The 20,723-nt window shown below is 37.0% G+C and overlaps 1 protein-coding gene across 5 annotated transcripts in view; it reads left to right on the plus strand.

Annotated features, from left to right (window-relative positions):
- The window catches only part of ANKRD28 (ankyrin repeat domain 28), a 195,071-nt gene that overhangs the window by 62,295 nt on the left and 112,053 nt on the right, over window positions 1-20,723 (plus strand). The window contains exons 1-2 of one of the 5 annotated variants that reach the window (XM_061167269.1): window positions 11,740-13,259; window positions 14,384-14,467. In XM_061167269.1, the coding sequence (XP_061023252.1) occupies window positions 13,143-13,259; window positions 14,384-14,467 (201 nt within the window). In that variant the 5' untranslated portion in view covers window positions 11,740-13,142. Of the gene's footprint in view, window positions 1-11,739; window positions 13,260-14,383; window positions 14,468-20,723 lie in introns of those variants that run through there. The other 4 variants (XM_061167274.1, XM_061167270.1, XM_061167272.1 and 1 more) reach the window with 4 other exon arrangements.

Here is a 20,723-nt window from a genome sequence, read left to right on the forward strand (position 1 = left end):
AAATGGCTCAACTGGAATTCCATCACCTCCACTAGCTTTGTTTGTAGTGATGCTTCCTCAGGCTCACTTGACTTTGCATTCCAGGATATCTGGTTCTAGGTGAGTGGTCATGCCATCTTGATTATCTTGGTCGTAAAGATCTTTTTTGTATAGTTTCTCTGTGTATTCTTGCCACCTCTTCTTAATATTGTCTGCTTCTCTTAGGTCCATACCATTTCTTTCCTTTATTGTGCCCATCTTTGCATGAAATACTCCCTTGGTATCTCTGATTTTCTTGAAGAGCTCTCTAGTCTTTCCCATTCTATTGTTTTTCTCTATTTCTTTTGCATTGATCACTGAAGAAGCCTTTCTTATCCCTCCTTGCTCTTCTGCATTCAAATGGATGTATCTTTCCTTGTCTCCTTTGTCTTTTGCTTCTCTTCTTTTCTCAGCTATTTGTAAGGCCTCCTCAGACAACTATTTTGCCTTTTTTTTTCTTGGGGATGGTCTTGATCCCTGCCTCCTGTACAGTGTCACCAAGCTCCATGCATAGTTCTTCGGGCACTCTGTTTATCAGATCTAATCCCTTGAATCTATTTGGCACTTCCACTGAATAATCATAAGGGATTTGATTTAGGTAATACCTGAATGGTCTAGTGTTTTTCCCTACTTTTTTCAATTTAAGTCTAAATTTGGCAATAAGAAGTTCATGATAAGCCACAGTCAGCTCTTGGTCTTGTTTTTGCTGACTCTGTAGAGTTTCTCCATTTTCAGCTGCAAGTAATGTAATCAGTCTGGTTTCCATATTGACCATCTGGTGATGTCCATGTGTAGAGTCGTCTCTTGTGTTTGCTATGACCAGTGCGTTCTCTTGGCAATATTCTGTTAGCCTTTTATCTGCTTCATTTTGTACTCCAAGGCCAAACTTGCCTGTTATTCCAGGTATCTCTTGACTTCCTACTTTTGCATTCCAGTCCCCTTATGAAGAAAAGGACATTTTTTTTTTTTTTTTTTTTTTTTTTTTGAGTGTTAGTTCTAGAGTAGGTCTTCATAGAACTGTTCAACTTCAGCTTCTTTGGCATTAGTGGTTGGGGCATAGACTAAGATTACTGTGAAGTTGAATGGTTTGCCTTGGAAACGAACAGAGACCATTCTGTCGTTTTTGAAATTACACCCAAGTACTGCGCTTTGAACTCCTTTGTTGCATATGAGGGCTACTCTATTTCTTCTAAGGGATTCTTGCCCACAGTAGTAGATTTAATGGTCATCTGAATGAAATTTGCCCATTCTGATCCATTTTAGTTCACTGATTCCTAAAATGTCAGTGTTTACTCTTGCCATCTCCTGTTTGACCACTTCCAATTTACCTAACATTGCATGGACCCAGCTTTCATGGACCTAACATTCCTGGTTCCTATGCAATATTGTTCTTTACGCAATCAAACTTTAGTTCCATCACCAGTCACATCCACAGTTGGGTGTTGTTTTCACTGCAGTTCAGCCTCTTCATTCCCTCTGAGCTATTTCTCCACTCTTCTGCAGTAGGATATCGGGCACCCACTGACCTGGGGAGTTAATGTTTCAGTGTCCTATCTTTTTGTGTTTTCATACTTTTCACGGGATTCTCAAGGCAAAAATATTGAAGTGATTTGCCATTCCCGTCTCCAGTGGACAGCGTTTTGCCACAAAGAAGGTACCTGAAGAAATACTGTGCCGACTGATGACTAGCCAGTTTTTGTGAAGTTACACTTATGAACTCTATGTGGAATAGTAATGTATGTGAAGAGGCCTCTGAATAAAGAAAATGGCACCTGTAAAGTTCATGTAGTTTGTTTCATAACAAAGTATGTTATTGCCTTCAAGCCAAGATTTGTACCGTGATAAAATTAGATGTTTTTATGGTTTGAGAGAAGAGACAAAGAAAGAACTGGTGAGCCATTCAAATTAAGACAGAAATATTTAGGAAATATCAGCTAAGGCAGTTATCTCCTGAGGTGTTTATTTTACTGTAGAACAGTGCATATTAGTATTACTGACTCTGAACTGCCATAAAAATCTAAACTATGTTCTTTTCCTTCAGACAGTAATGTAGATAGCATACTGAAGTTGGTTCTTATAGATTTAAGTCAGTGTTGTACGTGATCGTCACCAGCCAAATGGCTGGCTATTGTAAGTGAGGAACTATATTCTTATTGTGTTTAATTGTCTTAGTTATTGGAAAACTTTTAAGTATGCTTGGAACAACTTGAGCACATGTATTGTAAACTTATGTGATCTGAATAGAGAGCAGTTATTTCCAGTGATAATTTACTCTTTTCATTGAGATAGGCTTTAACTCTAAACTCTACAGGAAATTTTGAAGACAGTTTTAATAGTAAAGTATCTGATAACTATATTGACTACAAGTTAATGCAGTATTTTGGATATATTTGATAACACAGAGTATTATTATAATTAATTTTATAATACCTGCCTCACCATTTTAGAATGTGTTTACTTGAAAATTTTAATTTACCTATGTGGCTCACTTTATATTTCTAGTAGGTGGCACTTATCTACATGTTGGGTAGCTGACTGCTGTTCTTGCATTATAAATAGTTTTAGTGTTTCAACATTTTTCTCCAAAATATGATGAAGAATGAGTTTTGATATTAAATGTTCTAGCTAGAAGACTGTTGGTTTCTTTCAGAAGGCACCTTTCTGGTAAATTAAAGGAGGAAAAATTATCAACAATGAAATTTATTTAGGTTGGTAAAAAAGTAATTGCTGTTTCAGACTGTGAATTTAAATCATCATAACCAGGTTCAAGTACACCTTTATTAATCAAAATAAGAACCACTACAATCAACACATTTTTGTCAATGATTTTTTTTTCCTTTAGCTTAAAAATCGATGCCTTAGGATTCAACCAGCTCTTGGAAAGAATTACATGTCTCCTGCTGGCTGTGTAAGCATTTTCCCTGCAAAAAGTTGTTGAGATGCTGGAAGAAGTGGTGGTTAGTTGGCGAGAGGTCAGGTGAATGTGGCAGATGAGGCAAACTTCGTAGCCCAGTTTGTTCAACTTTTGAATGTATACCTAGAAGTGAGATCGTGGGATCTTGTGGTAGTTTTATATTTAATTTTTTCAGGAACCTCCCTCTGGTTTTCATACTAGCTATAGCAGTCTACATTCCCACCAACAGTGTACACGGGTTTCCTTTTCCCCATGTTCTTACCAGCCCTTGTTGTCTTATCTTTATGGTACTAGCTGTCCTAACGGTGTGAAATGAAATCTCATTTTGGTTTCGCTTGGCAAAACCCTAGTGATTAGTGATGTTGAGCACCTTATGTCATGTACATGACAATACCATGTACCCATTGGTCATGTGTATGTTTTCTTTAGAAACATACCTCCTTTAAAAAAAGAGAGAAAAAACCTACATAGGTTTTTTTGCCCATTTTGAAAATCAGGTTATTTGTTTTTTGTTTTTTTGTTGGTTTTTTTTTGTTTGTTTTGCTGTTGAGTTGTATGAGTTCCTTATATATCTTGCATATTAATCCCTTATCAGATATATGGATTGCAAATATTTTCTCCCATTACATAGGTTGTCGTTTCAATTTGTTGGTGGTGTCCTTTGCTGTCTCATAGCTTCTTAGTTTGATGCAGTCCCACTTGTTTAATTTGCTTTTGTTGCCTGTGTTTTTGGTGTCATATCCAAAAAATCACTAGGTGGTTTGAGGTCTTTGAAGGTGACGATGATATATGACATTTTGTGATCCTTTGGTGTGGTATACATAGTGGGGTGGAAATATTAATATTTAGGTATTTGTTGAATTATTTGGTATTGTTATTTTGGTGAATGCATTAGGAATAAAGTATTCTTGCCAAAAGATTTTTAGATTATAATCTTAGCATTCTCTAGGAATGTTTTTATACCTACCTAGAATTAGGCAGCTTTGGGATTATTAACACTTCGTTTTCAAATCATGAAGGTGTATACTAAGATAGAGACTTTGGATTAACATTTGAAACCAACTGAGAGCTTGAAGGAACCATGGATAAGATAAAACAAATCATAGTCCCCATTTTATAAATTTAGAAACTGAAGAAGACCCAAATTGCTTGAACTCTAGTAAGCACCAGTTTCCTAAGTCAAAAACCACCTTATCCCTACTTCTTGCATCCAGTTTGTTAGCATGGCCAGTAAGTCCCATTTCTAAAATGTATCTGTCTCTCCATTCACATGCCCAGCACCCTAGATCAGATCACTCATCTTCTGGATTACTGCAGGGGTCTCCTAACTGGGCCTTTGGCTTCCTTTCTTCTGCTTCAGTCCATTCTCTACACTGAAGCCATTTAATCTTTTTCAAGCAAACCATGATGATCTTTTTAAAGCAAACCTTGCTGTAAAAGTTTTAATAACTTTCCAGTCACTTAATCAGAACCACAAACTTTAGTTGTAAAGTTTGATAAAGAGTCCACCTGCTAAGTGTGATAGAAAGAATCCACCTGCTAATGCAGGAGGCGTGACTTGATCCCGATCTGGGAAGATCCCACATGCCTCTGAGCCCCTGAGCCGGTGTGCCACAGCTATTGAGCCTGTGCCCTGGGGCCTGGGAGCCGCACCTGCTGAGCCCTTGTGCCTCAGCTTCTGAAGCTCAAGCTTCCTGCAGTCCATACTCTGCAACTGGAGAAAAGCCTGAGCAAACAAATAAAATTATTTTTTAAAAAATACAGACTTTATAACTTGGTTTACAAAGCCCTGGGTAAGCTGAGTTTGCTGTTTCTCCAGCTGCATCTGCCCTTGTCCCTCATGATCGCTGCCCCAACCACATGGACCTCCTTTAGATCTTTCCTCTCCAAAATTGTTTTCCTTCTACAGTTTGTCATAGTTTCTAGTTTTGTAATATTTATTTGTGGGTAAGCTTCATCAGAACACAGATTGACTTTTTATTCATAATTTTGTTTTCTCGACCTAGCAGAAAAAAGCCCAGCACATAGTAGATGATGAATAAATACAGATGAATGGGTGAGTCATTGACTGACTGGATGTTATTGAGCCTCCATTTACAACATATAAATTGTATATACAATTGTATATTCAATATATAAATTGTAAAATAGTACCCACCAATGGTAGTGGAGGATTCAACAAGAATATGTGTGATAAATACTTGTTTTGTTTTCCCTCTGTTGATTTTCCTTTGCTTATACAGTGTAATATAGTGGGTTGTTCTTCAAGCTGTTTTCTGGTCAGTTATTATTTCTGTTCAATTTTTTGTGGCTTGGGTTTATAAGTTATTGTATATAAGTGATTGTTTCTATTAAATTTGTTGTGGCTAATGTTTATAATGCATTTCATCTATTGAAAATTTAAGTGGCTATAACATGTACTAGAGTGTGAATGGTAGAAGAACAGGGCTGGATGGGTATGTGCTCACTGATTGATGATTAAAGAAAGAACAAGATTCTCTTTTGGAGTTAGGTTCAGCTCCGTGTGAAAAGAGACTGAGAATCATAGTGACTCAAAACAAGGCAGAACTACTTCTCTCTAACACAAAAGTCAGGAAGCAAGTGGACTTGCCTGGTGGCTCAGGCAGTGAAGAATCTGTCTGCAGTGCAGAGCACCCAGATGTGATCCCGCATCAGGGAGATTCCCTGGAGAAGAACTGGATACCCACTCCAGTGTTCTTGCCTGGAGAATTCTGTGGAAAGAGGAGCCTGGTGGACTACAGTCCATGGGGTTGCAAAGAGTGGGATATGACTGAGCGACTAACACTTCTACTTTTCAGAAAGTAGGCAGTCTCGGACTTTCATGGCAGTTCTGTCCCACGGAGTCCTCAGGGACCCAGAGCCCCTTCAGCTACTACGCTAGACTCTGGTCCTTATTTGGTTTAAGATGGTGGCCAATCTTTCATGTTCCAGGAAACAGGATGGATATGCCATTTGTTCTTCTAGAAAGTTTTCTGGAAGCCACATGACACCTCTACTTAAAATACTGGTTGGAAGTTTGTCCTGTGGCTGCTCACTAAAGGGAAACTGGAAAGTATCGTCTTTGTTGTGTGAAAACTTGTATGTTCTAGTTTAATGGAAAATGGCAAAAATGGGTGCAAAATATAGGTCTTTGCAAAGAACACATTGGAAAAGACCCTGATTCTGGGAAAGATTGAAGGTAGGAGAAAAAGGGAACGAGAGAGGATGAGATGATTGGATGACATCACCGACTTGATGGACATGAGCTTGAGCAAGCTCCAGGAGTTGGTGATGGACAGGGAAGCCTGGTGGGCTACAGTCCATGGGGTCGCAAAGAGTTGGACACAACTGAGCAACTGAACTAAATGTGTTAGCACTATGAAGTATATAGTAATATTAATGAAGAAAGGGTTAATAGTTTATTATTTATCATTATACAGTACTGGTAAGTTGAAACCACTTGAGGTCTTCAGATAACATTGGCTATTTTAGAAGTATGATTGGGTAAACATTAGAAAATTGGTTCAGTTCAGTCACTCAGTCATGTCCAGCTCTTTGCAACCCCATGAACCACAGCACGCCAGGCCTCCCTGTCCATCACCAACTCTGGAGTTCACCCAAACCCATGTCCATTGAGTCGGTGATGCCATCCAACCATCTCATCCTCTGTCGTCCCCTTCTCCTCCTGCCCTCAGTGTTTCCTAGCATCAGGGTCTTTTCAAATGAGTCAGCACTTCACATCAGGTGGCCAAAGTATTGGAGTTTCAGCTTCAGCATCAGTCCTTCCAATGAACACCCAGGACTGATCTCCTTTAGGATGGACTGGTTGGATCTCCTTGCAGTCCAAGGGATTCTCAAGAGTCTTCTCCAACACCACTGTTTAAAAACATCAGTTCTTCGGCACTCAGCTTGCTTTATTGTCCAACTCTCACATCCATACATAACTACTGGAAAAAACCATAGCCTTGACTAGATAGATGTTTGTTGACAAAGTAATGTCTCTGCTTTTTAATTCGCTGTCTAGGTTGGTCATAACTTTCCTTCCAAGGAGTAAGCATCTTTTAATTTCATGGCTGCAGTCACCATCTGCAGTGATTTTGGAGCCCAAAAAAATAAAGTCTGACACTGTTTCCACTGTTTCCCCATCTATTTGCCATGAAGTGATGGGACCAGATGCCATGATTTTGGTTTTCTGAATGTTGAGCTTTAAGCCAACTTTTTCACTCTCCTCTTTCACTTTCATCAAGAGGCTCTTTAGTTCCTCTTCACTTTCTGCCATAAGGGTGGTGTCATCTGCATATCTGAGGTTATTGATATTTTTCCTGGCAGTCTTAATTCCAGCTTGTGATTCTTCCAGCCCAGTGTTTCTCATGATCTACTCTGCATATAAGTTAAATAAGCAGGGTGACAATATACAGCCTTGACGTACTCCTTTTCCTATTTGGAACCAGTCTGTTGTTCCATGTCCAGTTCTAACTGTTACTTCCTGACCTGCATACAGGTTTCTCAAGAGGCAGGTCAGGTTGTCTGGTATTCCCATCTCCTTCAGAATTTTCCACAGTTTATTGTGATCCACAGAATCAAAGGCTTTGGCATAGTCAATAAAGCAGAAATAGATGTTTTTCTGGAACTCTCTTGCTTTTTCAATGATCCAGCAGATGTTGGCAATTTGATCTCTGGTTCCTTTGCCTTTTCTAAAACCAGCTTGAACATCTGGAATTTCAAGCCTGGCTTGGAGAATTTTGAGCATTACTTTACTAGCGTGTGAGATGAGTGCAATTGTGTGGTATTGCCTTTGGCAATTCTTTGGCATTGCCTTTCTTTGATATTGGAATGAAAACTGACCTTTTCCTAGTTGGTAAATACATTACACATGGAGAATTAAATTTGATCTCTTTCAGAGATTTTGAATTCATCATTAAAAAAATATATAGTGCCATTTTTGCAGTGGCTGTGCTAATCACATGGAAATCTGACCAGTAGCCTAGAGAGCAACTGTTTCTTGATTCTCTGCACCTCACCCCCCCCCCCCCCCAACCCTGCTTCCTTCTTAAACCTGTTCACAAGACTTTTTCCTAAGTATATGGACTGGGGAGGCATGTAACTCAAGAGGATTGTTCAGGATCCTTGAACTGTGAGAAGTGTTTCTGAAACATAGTTTGAACCCACCATTTTTTACCACAAGCTTTTATTTTTTAATACTCAGACTAGTTTGGTGCAGAGTAATCATTTAGCATACCCTCAATAAAATATTTTACTCTGTAATAATCAGTCTGGAGTTTATGAATTTGTAAGAGATAAGATGAGCTTTGGGTTGGCTGTTTAGAAAAGAAAAATCATTTGTGTCAAGAAAAATTCTGTTGTAACAAAATGGGGAACCTAAAAATAATCTTCCAAGGTGTTAAACTTTTATCAGTAAAATGAGAATTTTGAGCCAGCTTTTCCATGAATTGACTCTGTGTGAAAAGTAGGAGTAAGCTTTTGAGAGGATACGTTTTAATCTAAAGAATGGAAGGATTATGAAGTTGTCATTGAAATTGTTGGCCTATTAAAAAGTTAATCTGATATGGCCTAAAAATTAAATGCCTCAAGAAAAAAAAAATACATTTTCTTGCATTGTTCAACTGAAAATAGCAGAAAACCCAGTGTTGAGTTAAATTTGCATAGTTATTGTCAATTTTTCATCATAATTTTTTTCTCCATTCCTAATTTCTTCAGTGGATTCCCTTGGTGGCTCAGTGATAAAGAATCCTCATGCCAATACAGGAGACTTGGGTTCGATCCCTGAATCAGGAAGATGTCCTGGAAAAGGAAATGGCAACTCACTCCAGTATTGTTGTTCAGTACAGACAGAGGAGCCTAGTTGGGGTAGTCCATGGGGTCGCTAAATGTTGGGACAGGACTTAGCGACTAAACCACTGCAGTTTTTTCAGTACTCACTTACCTGTGTCCTTTTCCTTTAAGATGTGAATTCCTTGAAATTAGGGGGCCTGTCATATTCAGTAGGAGATGTGAGACAGTGCTGTATGGCACTGTTAACATAACATTTCAGTATTTTTTTAATAACTTACTGTATTATGGGCCAATACTTTTTATTCTTGCTCTTTCCCTAGGCTGTGAAATACAGTGAATGTGGAGGAATACAAAAACCTCTTCCCTAAGTTTATTGCTCTCTCCCTCAATAACACTTGGTAAGCACTAGTCTGGTTACTGGAGTGTAAAGAGAAGTTTCTAGCAGTCTCTAGAGGCCTGAAAAGGGTGGAAACTTAGTAACGGTGGAATCTCTGACCCCCGAAGGGAATCACCTCCCTAGTAAGGGAAGGTTGTCAGTATCCAGGGTTTCACAAGAAATATCTTTTACCTATCCTAAGTATCTGTAATAATACTATTATCTTCATTTTAAACTTTGCTCTTAATAACACCATGAATAGATTCTGTTCAGCTCTTTAACAGATACTGAAATGATTCACAGAAATGTTAAGTAACTTGCTCAAGGTCACACAGTTATGTTTCTTAGTAGGAAGCCAGATTAGATTAGTTTGGTTACAGAGCCTATCTTCCCAATCACTGTTCTGTTACAGTGTGTCTCCAAGGTAAAAATCTCTGGAGATTATTATTCTTAGAAGTCTAAGTCTTAGACTCAAGGACTAAAGCAGCTTGCTCAAAGACACAGCTTTGTCTTTGGAATCTGAGCTCCAGGTAGGCTGACTGCTGAGCCCATAGTTTTAACTGTGATTCACCATCATTGTTTTATATACTGTCAACTTACACGTTTAAGTTGCTCTCCCACTAGAGGCATAAAATTCATTGTGTTGCACTTTAATACCACCATGTTTACTGGTTAAAATACGTGAATCCTACCCCCATTTGTCTTTTCTATTTTTGCCACTCTATTCCAGAGTCTTATGACATAATAGAATTTATTTCAGTGAAATTATTTACAGATGGAAGATATTGGAGGAAACAATATGTATGTAACATAGCCCCTGCCTTCAGGGAGTTTGCTTTCCATTTGGGAAAAACCAAAGTATGGAATTTGACCTAGAGCAAGAAAACAGGGTGTACCTGCCTAGGTCTAAGTAGGTGAACTTATATACTGGAGACTTTACCAAGCTAAAATTGTCCATATAAAAAGAGATTTTGTTTGGGGGGCGAAGCCCCCTGACAGTGACAGTATATTGTTACTATAGTGGTTTCATGCATGTCAGAATACTTGCATGTCTTTAATTTGACTTAAAATCATTTATATTTTTTAAAATAACTAAGTGAAATTTTAGCACATTTTAGTATTTTAATACAGTTATGTTAGGGTTATAGGTTTTTTCATAAATTGATAATGGAGTTTGTTGTTAAATTCTGGCTTTCTTGTTTATATTATGCTGGATTTTTTTCTTTTTTTTTTTTTTAATGTTGTGATAAGTCAACTGACTTAAGTGTGTGAGGTAACACTAGCCCTGAAGTACCTATTTAAAAATAACTTGTTTGGGACTATTATTGCCGTAAATAGTATGTTCCTTTGTTACCTAAACTTTTCACAATCATTTAGATTATTTGTCTTCTAATATCACATTCGTAGTCTGGTATTATAGATTGCATAACTCTTAGATGAGAGTGTATGTGTACAGTCAGTGGAAGCAGAGTAGATTAGAAAGAGCATGTGTTTGCAATTAGGTACAACTTTACTAATTTGCCAACTATGGATATAATAATTTCTAAGCCTTTTTTTTCTCTCTACATATGGGAATGTAGCAAGGCCAATGTGAATATTAAATGAGAATGTAACATCTAGCACATCACAAATGTTCAAGAATAGCTATTATGTTTATTAATAAAAATGCTGGTTGACAGATGAAAGAACAAAGATTGAGGAGAAATCATAGTATTTTCTTTGTCATTTTTCTGTGGGAAAATAACCCTATCCTTGAGTAAACCAGGAAACGGGGAGGAAACAGAGAAAACCAACTATAAATTGGTTGTTTTTGACACTTATTCGTAGCTTCAGGATAATTACTTTTATAGGGAGGCAGAAGATTCTTTACTTTGTGTTAACCCTTTACCTTTTTGACATGTAGATAATTCACTACCAAGGACTTGAAACAATAGATTTATGTAGCTGTTTAACCGATTTTAAGGCTTTGTTGCACATCCAGATGGGAAGACAGTATTGTTTCTTTTGTGAAATTCAAGTGATTAGTAGAATTTTACAATTAGAATTTCTCCAATATGGAATTTTCATTTTTCTCTTTCAAAATATGATTTGGTTGACTAAATTTAACAACTCAGAAATTGTTAGTGAATCTTAAATTTCTTTTGTTTAAACTTTACATTCTTGAAAATAACATACATCTAGTAGATTAAAAATGGTCTTGAGAAAATAGGAAGAAAACCTTGGGTGTATGGTATTTATAGTCTTATAAAATACTCCTCCATCTCTAGTTCTCTTTTATGGGTTCACTGCAGACATTCTCACTGCAGCTGTCACTATAGGGTTAAACATTTGCTATATTGTAACATATGAAAGCAGTTAAACTGTTTGGAATTGTTTACTTGCTAAAACCAGTGTTAGTCAGCAGAGGCAGTACACCAGATTTCCTTGTGGCTTTTAGTGGAAAATGTTAAAAGCGCACTCATTTTTCAGTTATAGAATTTTTTGGTTTGATCTGGATTAGTCACAGAACTGGCATGAACCTTCTAATTGTGAAGGCTGTCCAAACGCACTATTTTTTTCTCCTGCTAGAGGAAGTTACATCCGGAGCAGTAGCTCAGCTCTCTGGTAAGTGTAACATGTGAGCATTACTAGGCATTTCATCCTGCGGTTCTGCAGTCCTTGCTCTTCAGACTGTTGCTCAGTTGGAGTGCTTCTGTGGGGCCGATCCTGAGGTTCTCTGTTTTTTAAGGACCTACTACTCATTTGGAGGTGTCACTGGCGGTTTGCAAGATCATATGAGGAACAGGAAAGCATCTGAAATCGACTGGAAAGGAAGACTGTAGCGGTTTTCACAGTGGAAGGAAACTATATTGGCACAGAGGCAGATGATTGAATAAAGTAGTTGGCTCAGAGAAGATGCACAGTCTGCTGTTTTTTCCTCTGAATGAAGACTCTTTGATGGAAGCTGCATTCATGTGGAGATCAAAGAAAACACTGGAATGATAAACTACTGGAGTTCTCTCCCTCTCTTTTTTAAAAATGAAAAGCCTGAAGCCGTAATTTGAGCTCAAATGCCTTCTAATTCCTTCGCAGCCTGCCTGTTCCATTAGGATTCTCCGCTAACACCATTTCTGCTTGGTGCCTGTGCCCTTTTGCTGGAGCAGCCACAGACCACTGCCTGATGGAGGAAGAATGAACACTCTGCCTTTCCTGTGCTGTCGATGGGAATTAAGCTAACTGTTTCTTTTCTTATATGGAATATCTGGATTAATCAAGCTGTATTCTAGTACCAAGAGTCCTATTGTCTCTTGTGGTCTGACTCATTGCATGTAAATGTACTGCAGCTTTGCTATTAATGCAGAGTGTTTTTTTTTTTTTTTTTCTTTCTCAAACACAGAAAGAATTGTCAACCTCTGAGCAACATTTTGAGAGCTCTAGCTGCATTTTTTTTTCTTTTTTCTGGATAGTATCTGTATTAAACCAGCGAAGCTGAAGAAGTGAAGACAAGTTAGAAGTGGAAACCGAATAGTGAGATTTCATATTTTATTTTCAGTGATAAGCAAGCCAGCTGCTGGTAACTATGACCTTGCAGGCAGGAGTGGGTATAGCTGTGATCATCTGTCTCAGCACTTGTTTCTCGTCTTATTCTGTTGTGTGTGGTGCTATCACCCAAACAGTGATCTTTTTATGCAAGTGAATTTCTGTAAAACAGAATAGTAATATGACTATTTTGGTAGCAGAAAAATATTTTTAAATGAACTTGTTCCGGACTCAGTTTTAGTTCTTGACATGTTGATGTGAAATTTCTTTTAAGTTTTACAGTAACCAGACAGAAAATAATAGAATTTGGGATTTTATTTTATTTTTTTAAGGAAGTTATGTAGTTATAATTTTAAGCTTTAGTTTTTCTGATAGTACTTATTAACTTTAAAAAAAAAAAACCAGTTGTGCTTTTCAAAGAATGATTCTGAGTGCTGTACAGAAGAGGAGGAAAAACTACTTGTGCTCTTCCAACTGTGACTTTTATCACATAGCTTAGAATTCAGTTTTTTAAAAGAACGAATGAGTCGAGTGTGTATTGTTGTTTTGGAGGAGGTAGAAGATGAGTCTCCTGCATTCATTTCTAAATTGCCACAGGAAAATAAATCCCTACATTCTCCACCTTCGGGAAATGTATTGGTAAGATACGAGAGTTTATATGTTTACTATCTTTTACTGAACTAGCAGGGTAAATTTTATTTTTTAAGAATAAATGCAAGTTAATTTCCACTAGTTTCATTAAAAACCCAAGTGAAAGCAATATAGGTGTGTGAGTATGATGCAATATTACTTGTGTATAAATACACACATTTCCTATTTTCACTTTTTCAGATGTTTAGATAACATTTCAGACTTTATCTCTTAATCTCTTAAAATGAGTTTAAAAAATAATTTGAGGATAGTAGGCTACAGCACCCATATTTCAGTTTTTACTTTGTGGTTTTAGAAACTGATGTAGCAAGTATGAGGAACTGTATGTTTTAGCAAAGTTGACTGTTGCCAGCAACACGGAGGCACAGCCTTCTCTGTAGTGAATTTTGTATATTTACATGCAGGGCTGTTACAGAAAAAGAATCAGACTTCATCTTTAATTTTATGTTTAAAACTTTGTCATTTAACTTTTTGTTAGAGTATAATGTGATACCTTATCAGCGAGGCTACATCGTTGATTAAGAACTTGTTATATTTAGACATGCATGTGTCTGCCTCTTCATGTTACTCAATTTACAGTAATTTTTTGTCTTTGAATAGCAGTGATTTTCATCAACTGTCAGGTTTCCTTTGGATTTTTATCTTTACACATGTAATGCTAACTCATGCGAGTTAATCGGGCACCCGAGACGGAGCTGTTCACGGAGGCCTTCCTCTGGGCTCCTTGTCACACTGCTGGTTTGACGAGTTGTGTCCTGCAAGGATGTGTTGAGATGTCTCACTTGTATTTATTTGGAAGATACTTTCTTTTTACCATCTGTATAAACAAAAGGTTTCCACTCATGTAAAATCTAATTATGCTTATTATACTACCTAATTTTGGTCATAAGGAATTGATTTTTTTTTTTTTTCAATTAGGCCTACTCTTTTTTCCAAGGAGCAATCTTGTACTTTCATATGATTTGACTTCATGAAACTTGGTTCATGTCAAAAGCCAAGTGATTATTGTTGTGATAGGGAAGAAAAATTTTAGATTTGAAAGTTATGTGGAAATAGCTTTAGAATCATCCATGTGGTGTGATTAATGTTTTTGTTACTCTCTTGTATTTTAGCCCTCACTGGTGCAAGCTATATTTAATGGAGATCCTGATGAAGTTCGAGCACTAATATTTAAGAAAGAAGATGTTAACTTTCAGGTAAAACAGTTTCACTGATACCAGCCTTGAAGCGTACTTTGCTAGAGTTGATGATTTTTGTTAAAAGACATAACACAATTCTGTAAGTTTTTTTAAGCAAAGTAGAAAGGTCTTGAGGCAAAAAGGAAAGGACTGGACGTGTATATTCAGGGTAATTACTAAAACCTAGGACAACTAGGAGTCAGTGAAGGATTTTTGTTCCCCCCACCTTTTACTTTGAAATTTTTCACAGAAAAGTTGAAAAACTTCTTTGAATACCCACATAACCTCCAGCATTGATAACATTTGCCATATTTGCTTTCTCTCCAATAATTACACAAGTTATATTTATACTACACATTTATTTATTCCTTTCTTTTTCTGAATCCCATTTGAAAGTAAGTTATAGACATCATGACACTTCACTGTTAAATATTCAGATGAGGATTCTTTTTTGTGAACTTAAAATAAGAGACATGTCTTAAATTTATAATATATCTAACTTGGTTCTGAGGTCAAATTTGCTTTCTGTAAGTAATCATGGTAAACATTATACACAAAGATGCATCTGTTTGGGTATCACAGTAAATAAAAACATTGTTTGAAAGTTCTTCAGACTTTTAAAGATACAGTGGATTTAATATTCAGGACTGACGTGAGGGACAGTTTTGGAAAGAGTGGGTATGTAGATAATTCTGTGTATGTTTATCCAGTGGCGAAACTTTTTAATTTACTAAGCTGAGGTGGGTGAAAATATATAATTAACTGTAATACAGTCAATTTTTTACTGTATATTTTTACTGGAAGTTAATGTTTTCAGTATCTTTTTCTTATGTGGTTCAGTTCTCTAAATGATGGAGAGTAGGGAGAAGTCGTGATTCATAAGGTCCCTATAGCAACAGCAAAACAGATGACCTGGAATTGATTGGCCAGTTCTAAGAAAGCCGTGTTCTGCCAGCTCATCTCCAGCTCTCATCTTTCCCCTGTTCTTTTGGACAGTGCTATCGTGACCACTTGATGTTAAGTAGATATAAGAAGTATCTTATATTTAAAGGTTGAGTTAACTGAGTAAATTTGAATCTTTAGCTAAAATGATTCATCCTCACATTCTAAAATGTAACCAAAATGCTGTCATTACATTTTTCCTTTAAACATTGTGTTTAAGTTTATATTTATTGGAAACATTTACCTCATTCAGGATTTATTGTAAATGAAGTGCTGGTTACTTTATATAATTGGGGTGTCCTGGAGAGTATACTCAAGACAAAATAATTGTAGGGGTATAGACTTAGGAGAAGGAGAAAAAGGCATTCTGTTCTATTTAACATACTATTTTTTGTTTGTTTAAAAACTAGTTCTGTTTAAGAACTAACAAATCTCATCTTGTTGAGGAAGTTTGGTCTATAATCCTACTAACCATGGTTAATATCTCTATAAAGCCTCGTTATAGCCAACTGCTTTTCTGTTATAATAATCAAATTATCTTAAATTTGAAAAGTTTTATGCTCAAAAGATTGTTTTTGAGAATCAGTTTATTCCACTGTGAAGTCCTTAGAAACTGTTCTGTGGCTGTAACTAGTATGTGACCTCTTAACTTTTATGACTTTTAGTCTCTGCTTTTCTCCTTATAGATTCCTTTCTTTGCTTACTTTTAAAATTTTGTTTCTTAACATCTGCTAGCTTGATTTCTTGTCTGAAACATAGAACCACGCTTAGAACTAAAAGCTTGGTTAGTGTTTCAAATCAGTAGACCCTTCTTGAGGGGGACTTTGTCTTTAATGGTCCATGGGGTTTTGACAATTTTTTTATGGTTCCTTTTCTCCTGTGACTCTTGCTAGTTGACAGTATTGTCATCATCATATTTGTTAAGTCTTTGGCCATTCTTCTAACTTAGGATGGCAATTTTTTCCCCTTATTTTTATCCTCCATGATAAGGAATTGCATAGGATTTTAAGAGGCGAGTGTGTATGTTTGTAATAAAACTTACACTGTTCTATAATATAAAACCTACTCATTCTAGATAGGTAATAAAATATTTTTAAGCTTTATGTCAGTGCAACAGTAGTGTTTTCTAAAATAATTTATTCAAATGAGTATTTGAGAATGACATCTTTTTGAAACTTACATCTTTTAAACTTGTTTTTGTACTTAGAGTGGGTATAAGAGTTCAGATTTGTCTCTATACTGTTAAATAAACATTGTTATTAATTTAGGTTAGCTTCTTGAGTCATATCCTGAAGTACTGAATACTGTGGACCACTAAATAGCATCTTTCTTAGTAATGTATCTAATTGATTTTTAAAAAACTGATATAAAATATTATTTATATAATTTGGTCTGAAAGGAAGTCTTCTATTGTAGAAGGTACCTGAGATGATTTCACTAGAAAATATGGGAGTTTTCTTTTTGGAGACTTTGGCCCACAAGTGGTTGACTATCTGAGTAAATATAGGTTTGTTGTTTATACAGGAATTTAATCCAGAACAGGGTGTTTGGGCATTGGTTAAGACAGTAATATCATGGCCCTGGGTGAGTTTCTCTGTGAGACTCTTGGCTTTCTCTTCCTGGTAAAGAGATAACTGCTGCATCCTGCACTCAAGACAAACAACCAGAGAAACTGGAAAGGAAACTCTCTGTAAATTTCCTTTTTTTCTTCTTTAATCAAGCAAAAGATCTTTTTCAGAATCCCTACAAAACTCCCCGAGATTCCTTGGTTACAAGCCCACTGTAGACTGGTCCACCAGCAGAGGTAGAATGGGATTAGCTTTTTGCTTAGATAAGTCATTGTTAATCACCAGGTTCGTCCTGTGGCATAACGGAAGCTCATCATCAGGGATTTATTGAATTCTATCTGAAGGGAATCAGCCTTTTCAGGAAGGAATAAAGGGAAAGAGTTGTTTGGATAGGTAACCTAGTAGAAGATTTTTGATTGCCTAAAAACAGTTGAAATAGCAAACTTTTAGAAAAATAGGTCACTCAGATGTGGAAGAAGCACTGTCTGCCAAATAGGTGAAACAGTTAAAAAAAATTCAAAGGCAGGTTAATATCCATAATGTAAAGAATTTAAGAAGGCTTTCTTATCTCTCTTTGCTGTTCTTTGGAACTCTGCATTGAGATAGGTGTATCTTTCCTTGCCTATGTTGCCTTTTGCGTCTCTTCTTCAGTGAACGTTCTGCAGTGAACAATGCAAAGAAAGAGGAAAACAATAGAAAGGCAAAGACTAGAGAACTCTTCAAGAAAATTTAAGATACCAAGGGAACATTTCATGCAAAGATTGGGTACACTAAAGGACAAAAGCAGTATGGACCTAACAGAAGCAGAAAATATTAAGAAGAGGTGGCAAGAATACACAGAAGCACTGTACAAAACAGATCTTAATGACCTGGATAACCAACATGGTGTGATCACTTGCCTAGAGCCAAACATCTTGGAGTGTGAAGTCTAGTGGGCCTTAGGAAGCTTATCTACGAACAAAGCTAGTAGAGGTGATGGAATTCCAGCTGAGCCATTTCCAGTCCTAAAAGATGATGCTGTGAAAGTGCTGCACTCAATATGCCAGCAAATTTGGAAAACTCGGCAGTGGCCACAGAACTGGAAAAGGTCAGTTTTCATTCCAATCCCAAAGAAGGGCAATGCCAAAGAATGTTCAAACTACCACACAGTTGCACTTATCTCACATGCTGGCAAGGTAATGCTCAAAATCCTTCAAGCTAGGTTTCAGCAGTATGTGAAAAAAAAACTTCCAGATGTACCAGCTGGTTTTAGAAAAGGCAAGGGAACCAGAGATCAAATTGCCGACATCCACTGGATCATAGAAAAAGCAAGAGAATTCCAGAAAAACATCTGTTTCATTGGCTATGCCAAAGCCTTTGACTGTGTGCATCGCAACAAACTGTGGAAAAGTTTCTTAAAAGAGGGAAATACCAGACCACCTTGCCTGCCTCCTGTGAAATCTGTATGCAGGTCAAGAAACAACAGTTAGAACTGGTCATGGAACAATGAACTGGTTTAAAATTCAGAAAAGAGTACATGAAGGCTGTATATTGTCACCCTACTCATTATATGCAAAGTGTGGGGCTGGATGAAATGCAAGCTGGAATCAAGATCACCAGGAGAAATACCAGTAACCTCAGATAGGCAGATGACAGTACCCTTAAGACAGAAAGTGAAGAGAAAGTAAAGAGCCTCTTGAAGAAAGTGAAAGAGAAGAGTGAAAAGCGGACTTAAAACTCAGCATTCAAAAAATGCAGATCATTGCATCTGGTCCCATCCCTTCATGGCAAATAGATGAGGAAACAACGGAAACAGTGACACATTTTATTTTCTTGGGCTCTAAAATCACTGCGGAAGGTGACTGCAGCCATGTAATTAAAAGACGCTTACTGCTTGGAAGAAAAACTGTGGCAAACCTAGACAGCATATTAAAAAGCAGAGTCATCACTTTGCTGACAAAGGTCGGTATAGTCAAGCTATGGTTCTTCCATTAGTGATGTACATATGTGAGAGTTGGACCATAAAGAAGGCTGAGCACTGAAGAATTGATGCTTTTGAACTGTGGTGCTGGAGGAGACTCTTGAGAGTCCCTTGGACAGCAAGTAGATCCAACCAGTCCATCCTAAAGGAAATCAACCCTGAATATATTCACTGGAAGGACTTATGCTGAAGCTGAAGCTTCAGTACTCTGGCCAGGCCAGCTGATGCAAAGAGCTGATGCATTGGAAAAGACCTTGATGCTGGAAAGATTGAGGGTAGAAGGAGAAAGGGGTGACAGGGGATGAGACAGTTGGATGGCATATTGACTCAATGGCTGTAAGTTTGAGCAAACTGGGAGACAGTGAAGGACAGGGAAGCCTGGTGTGCTGCCGCCCACGGGGTCGCAAAGAGTTGAATAAGACTGAGTGACTGAACAGCAGCAATGTAAAGAACAGTTTACAGGATGATCATTTGAACAGGAATGTAATTTGAAAGGCCTAAGTGCTTCTGTCTTCTTAACCTTATTGTGAAAGTGAAAGTCTCTCAGTCGTGTCTGACTCTTTGTGACCTCGTGAACTATACAGTCCATGGAATTCTCCAGGCCAGAATATTGGAGTGTGTGGCCTTTCCTCTTCTCTAGGGGATCGTCCCAACCCAGGAATCGAACCCAGGTCTCCCACATTGCAGGCAGAGTCTTTACCAGCTGAGCCACAAATCCATTTTACTCTTTAGGACTCACTTTTCTTTTGTTGTAAAATGTGTAGGTTTGCATTAATGGCCTTCATGGTTTTTTAAACACCCCAAATTTGTGAGGCTCTAAAAATTCCAGATGAATGATCTCCTGCTTTTGTCCAGAAGTTTTCATTTGTGTTTTCAGATTTATATGGCAATAATAATAATACCTTTCCCTAGTATTAGCAGAATTTAATGCCATATTATGGAGCCCAAATAATTTGAAATATTAATTACACATTTCAGAGAAAAGGTATGGCCTTATTAGAAAATTTTCCACAAGCAGGAATTGTTTTTTCTATCCACAGTGATATAAATTCGTGTTAAATATAGAGTTTGTAATTCAGAGGCAGTGATGTGCCTAAACCTTTTTATGGTTACTTGCTGTAACTCACACAATAATCTTGTCAAGTTGGTAGGTTGACATTTCCATCCCAGCAATAGGTGACCAAACAAAAACTCAGGAAGTATTTAGCAGAACTGGAATTTGGACCTATGTAGATTTGACAGAACCTGGGGAAATTAAAAAGTAAATTGGAGATATTTGTTTCTTTTGCCAAATAGTGCCATAAAACAATGATGGTTTAAAAAATGGATTTTTTCCCCTAAAAGTTATGTCATCATTCTGTATACAAATGTGATCCTAAATTTCATAATCAAATACTGTTAGATTTTAGCATTGCAAATGAGTGAATAAACAAGCCTCCCTTAGTGCCATAGTTTTTGGCTAGATAAAAATGTCATTCAAAGTCGTTTCAAACCAGGGGTAGTTAAAATCCAGCCAACAGTGCTTTTAGTGTTTAAATCAGAGGAAGTCTTAGATTATGAATTCTGTGACTGTGACCCTTTCTAAACTCAGAAGAGTTGATTTAAGAACTAGTCAGTAGATCTTGCTTATAAGCTTGATAATTTTGAAAATGCTACCTTGTATATTTTGCATATTGGTTTCTAAATTTAGATGTACTTTTTTATTGAAAATTTTTTGGGATTGATTTTGCCAAAGTAGTCTTAAAAATACTGACATCTGTTAAGCTTTCAAAAATACTTTCTGGGATCGTGGAAATGATGTTGC

This window comes from Dama dama, chromosome 19, assembly GCF_033118175.1.
Source record: "Dama dama isolate Ldn47 chromosome 19, ASM3311817v1, whole genome shotgun sequence".
Classification (NCBI taxonomy): Eukaryota; Metazoa; Chordata; class Mammalia; order Artiodactyla; family Cervidae; genus Dama; species Dama dama.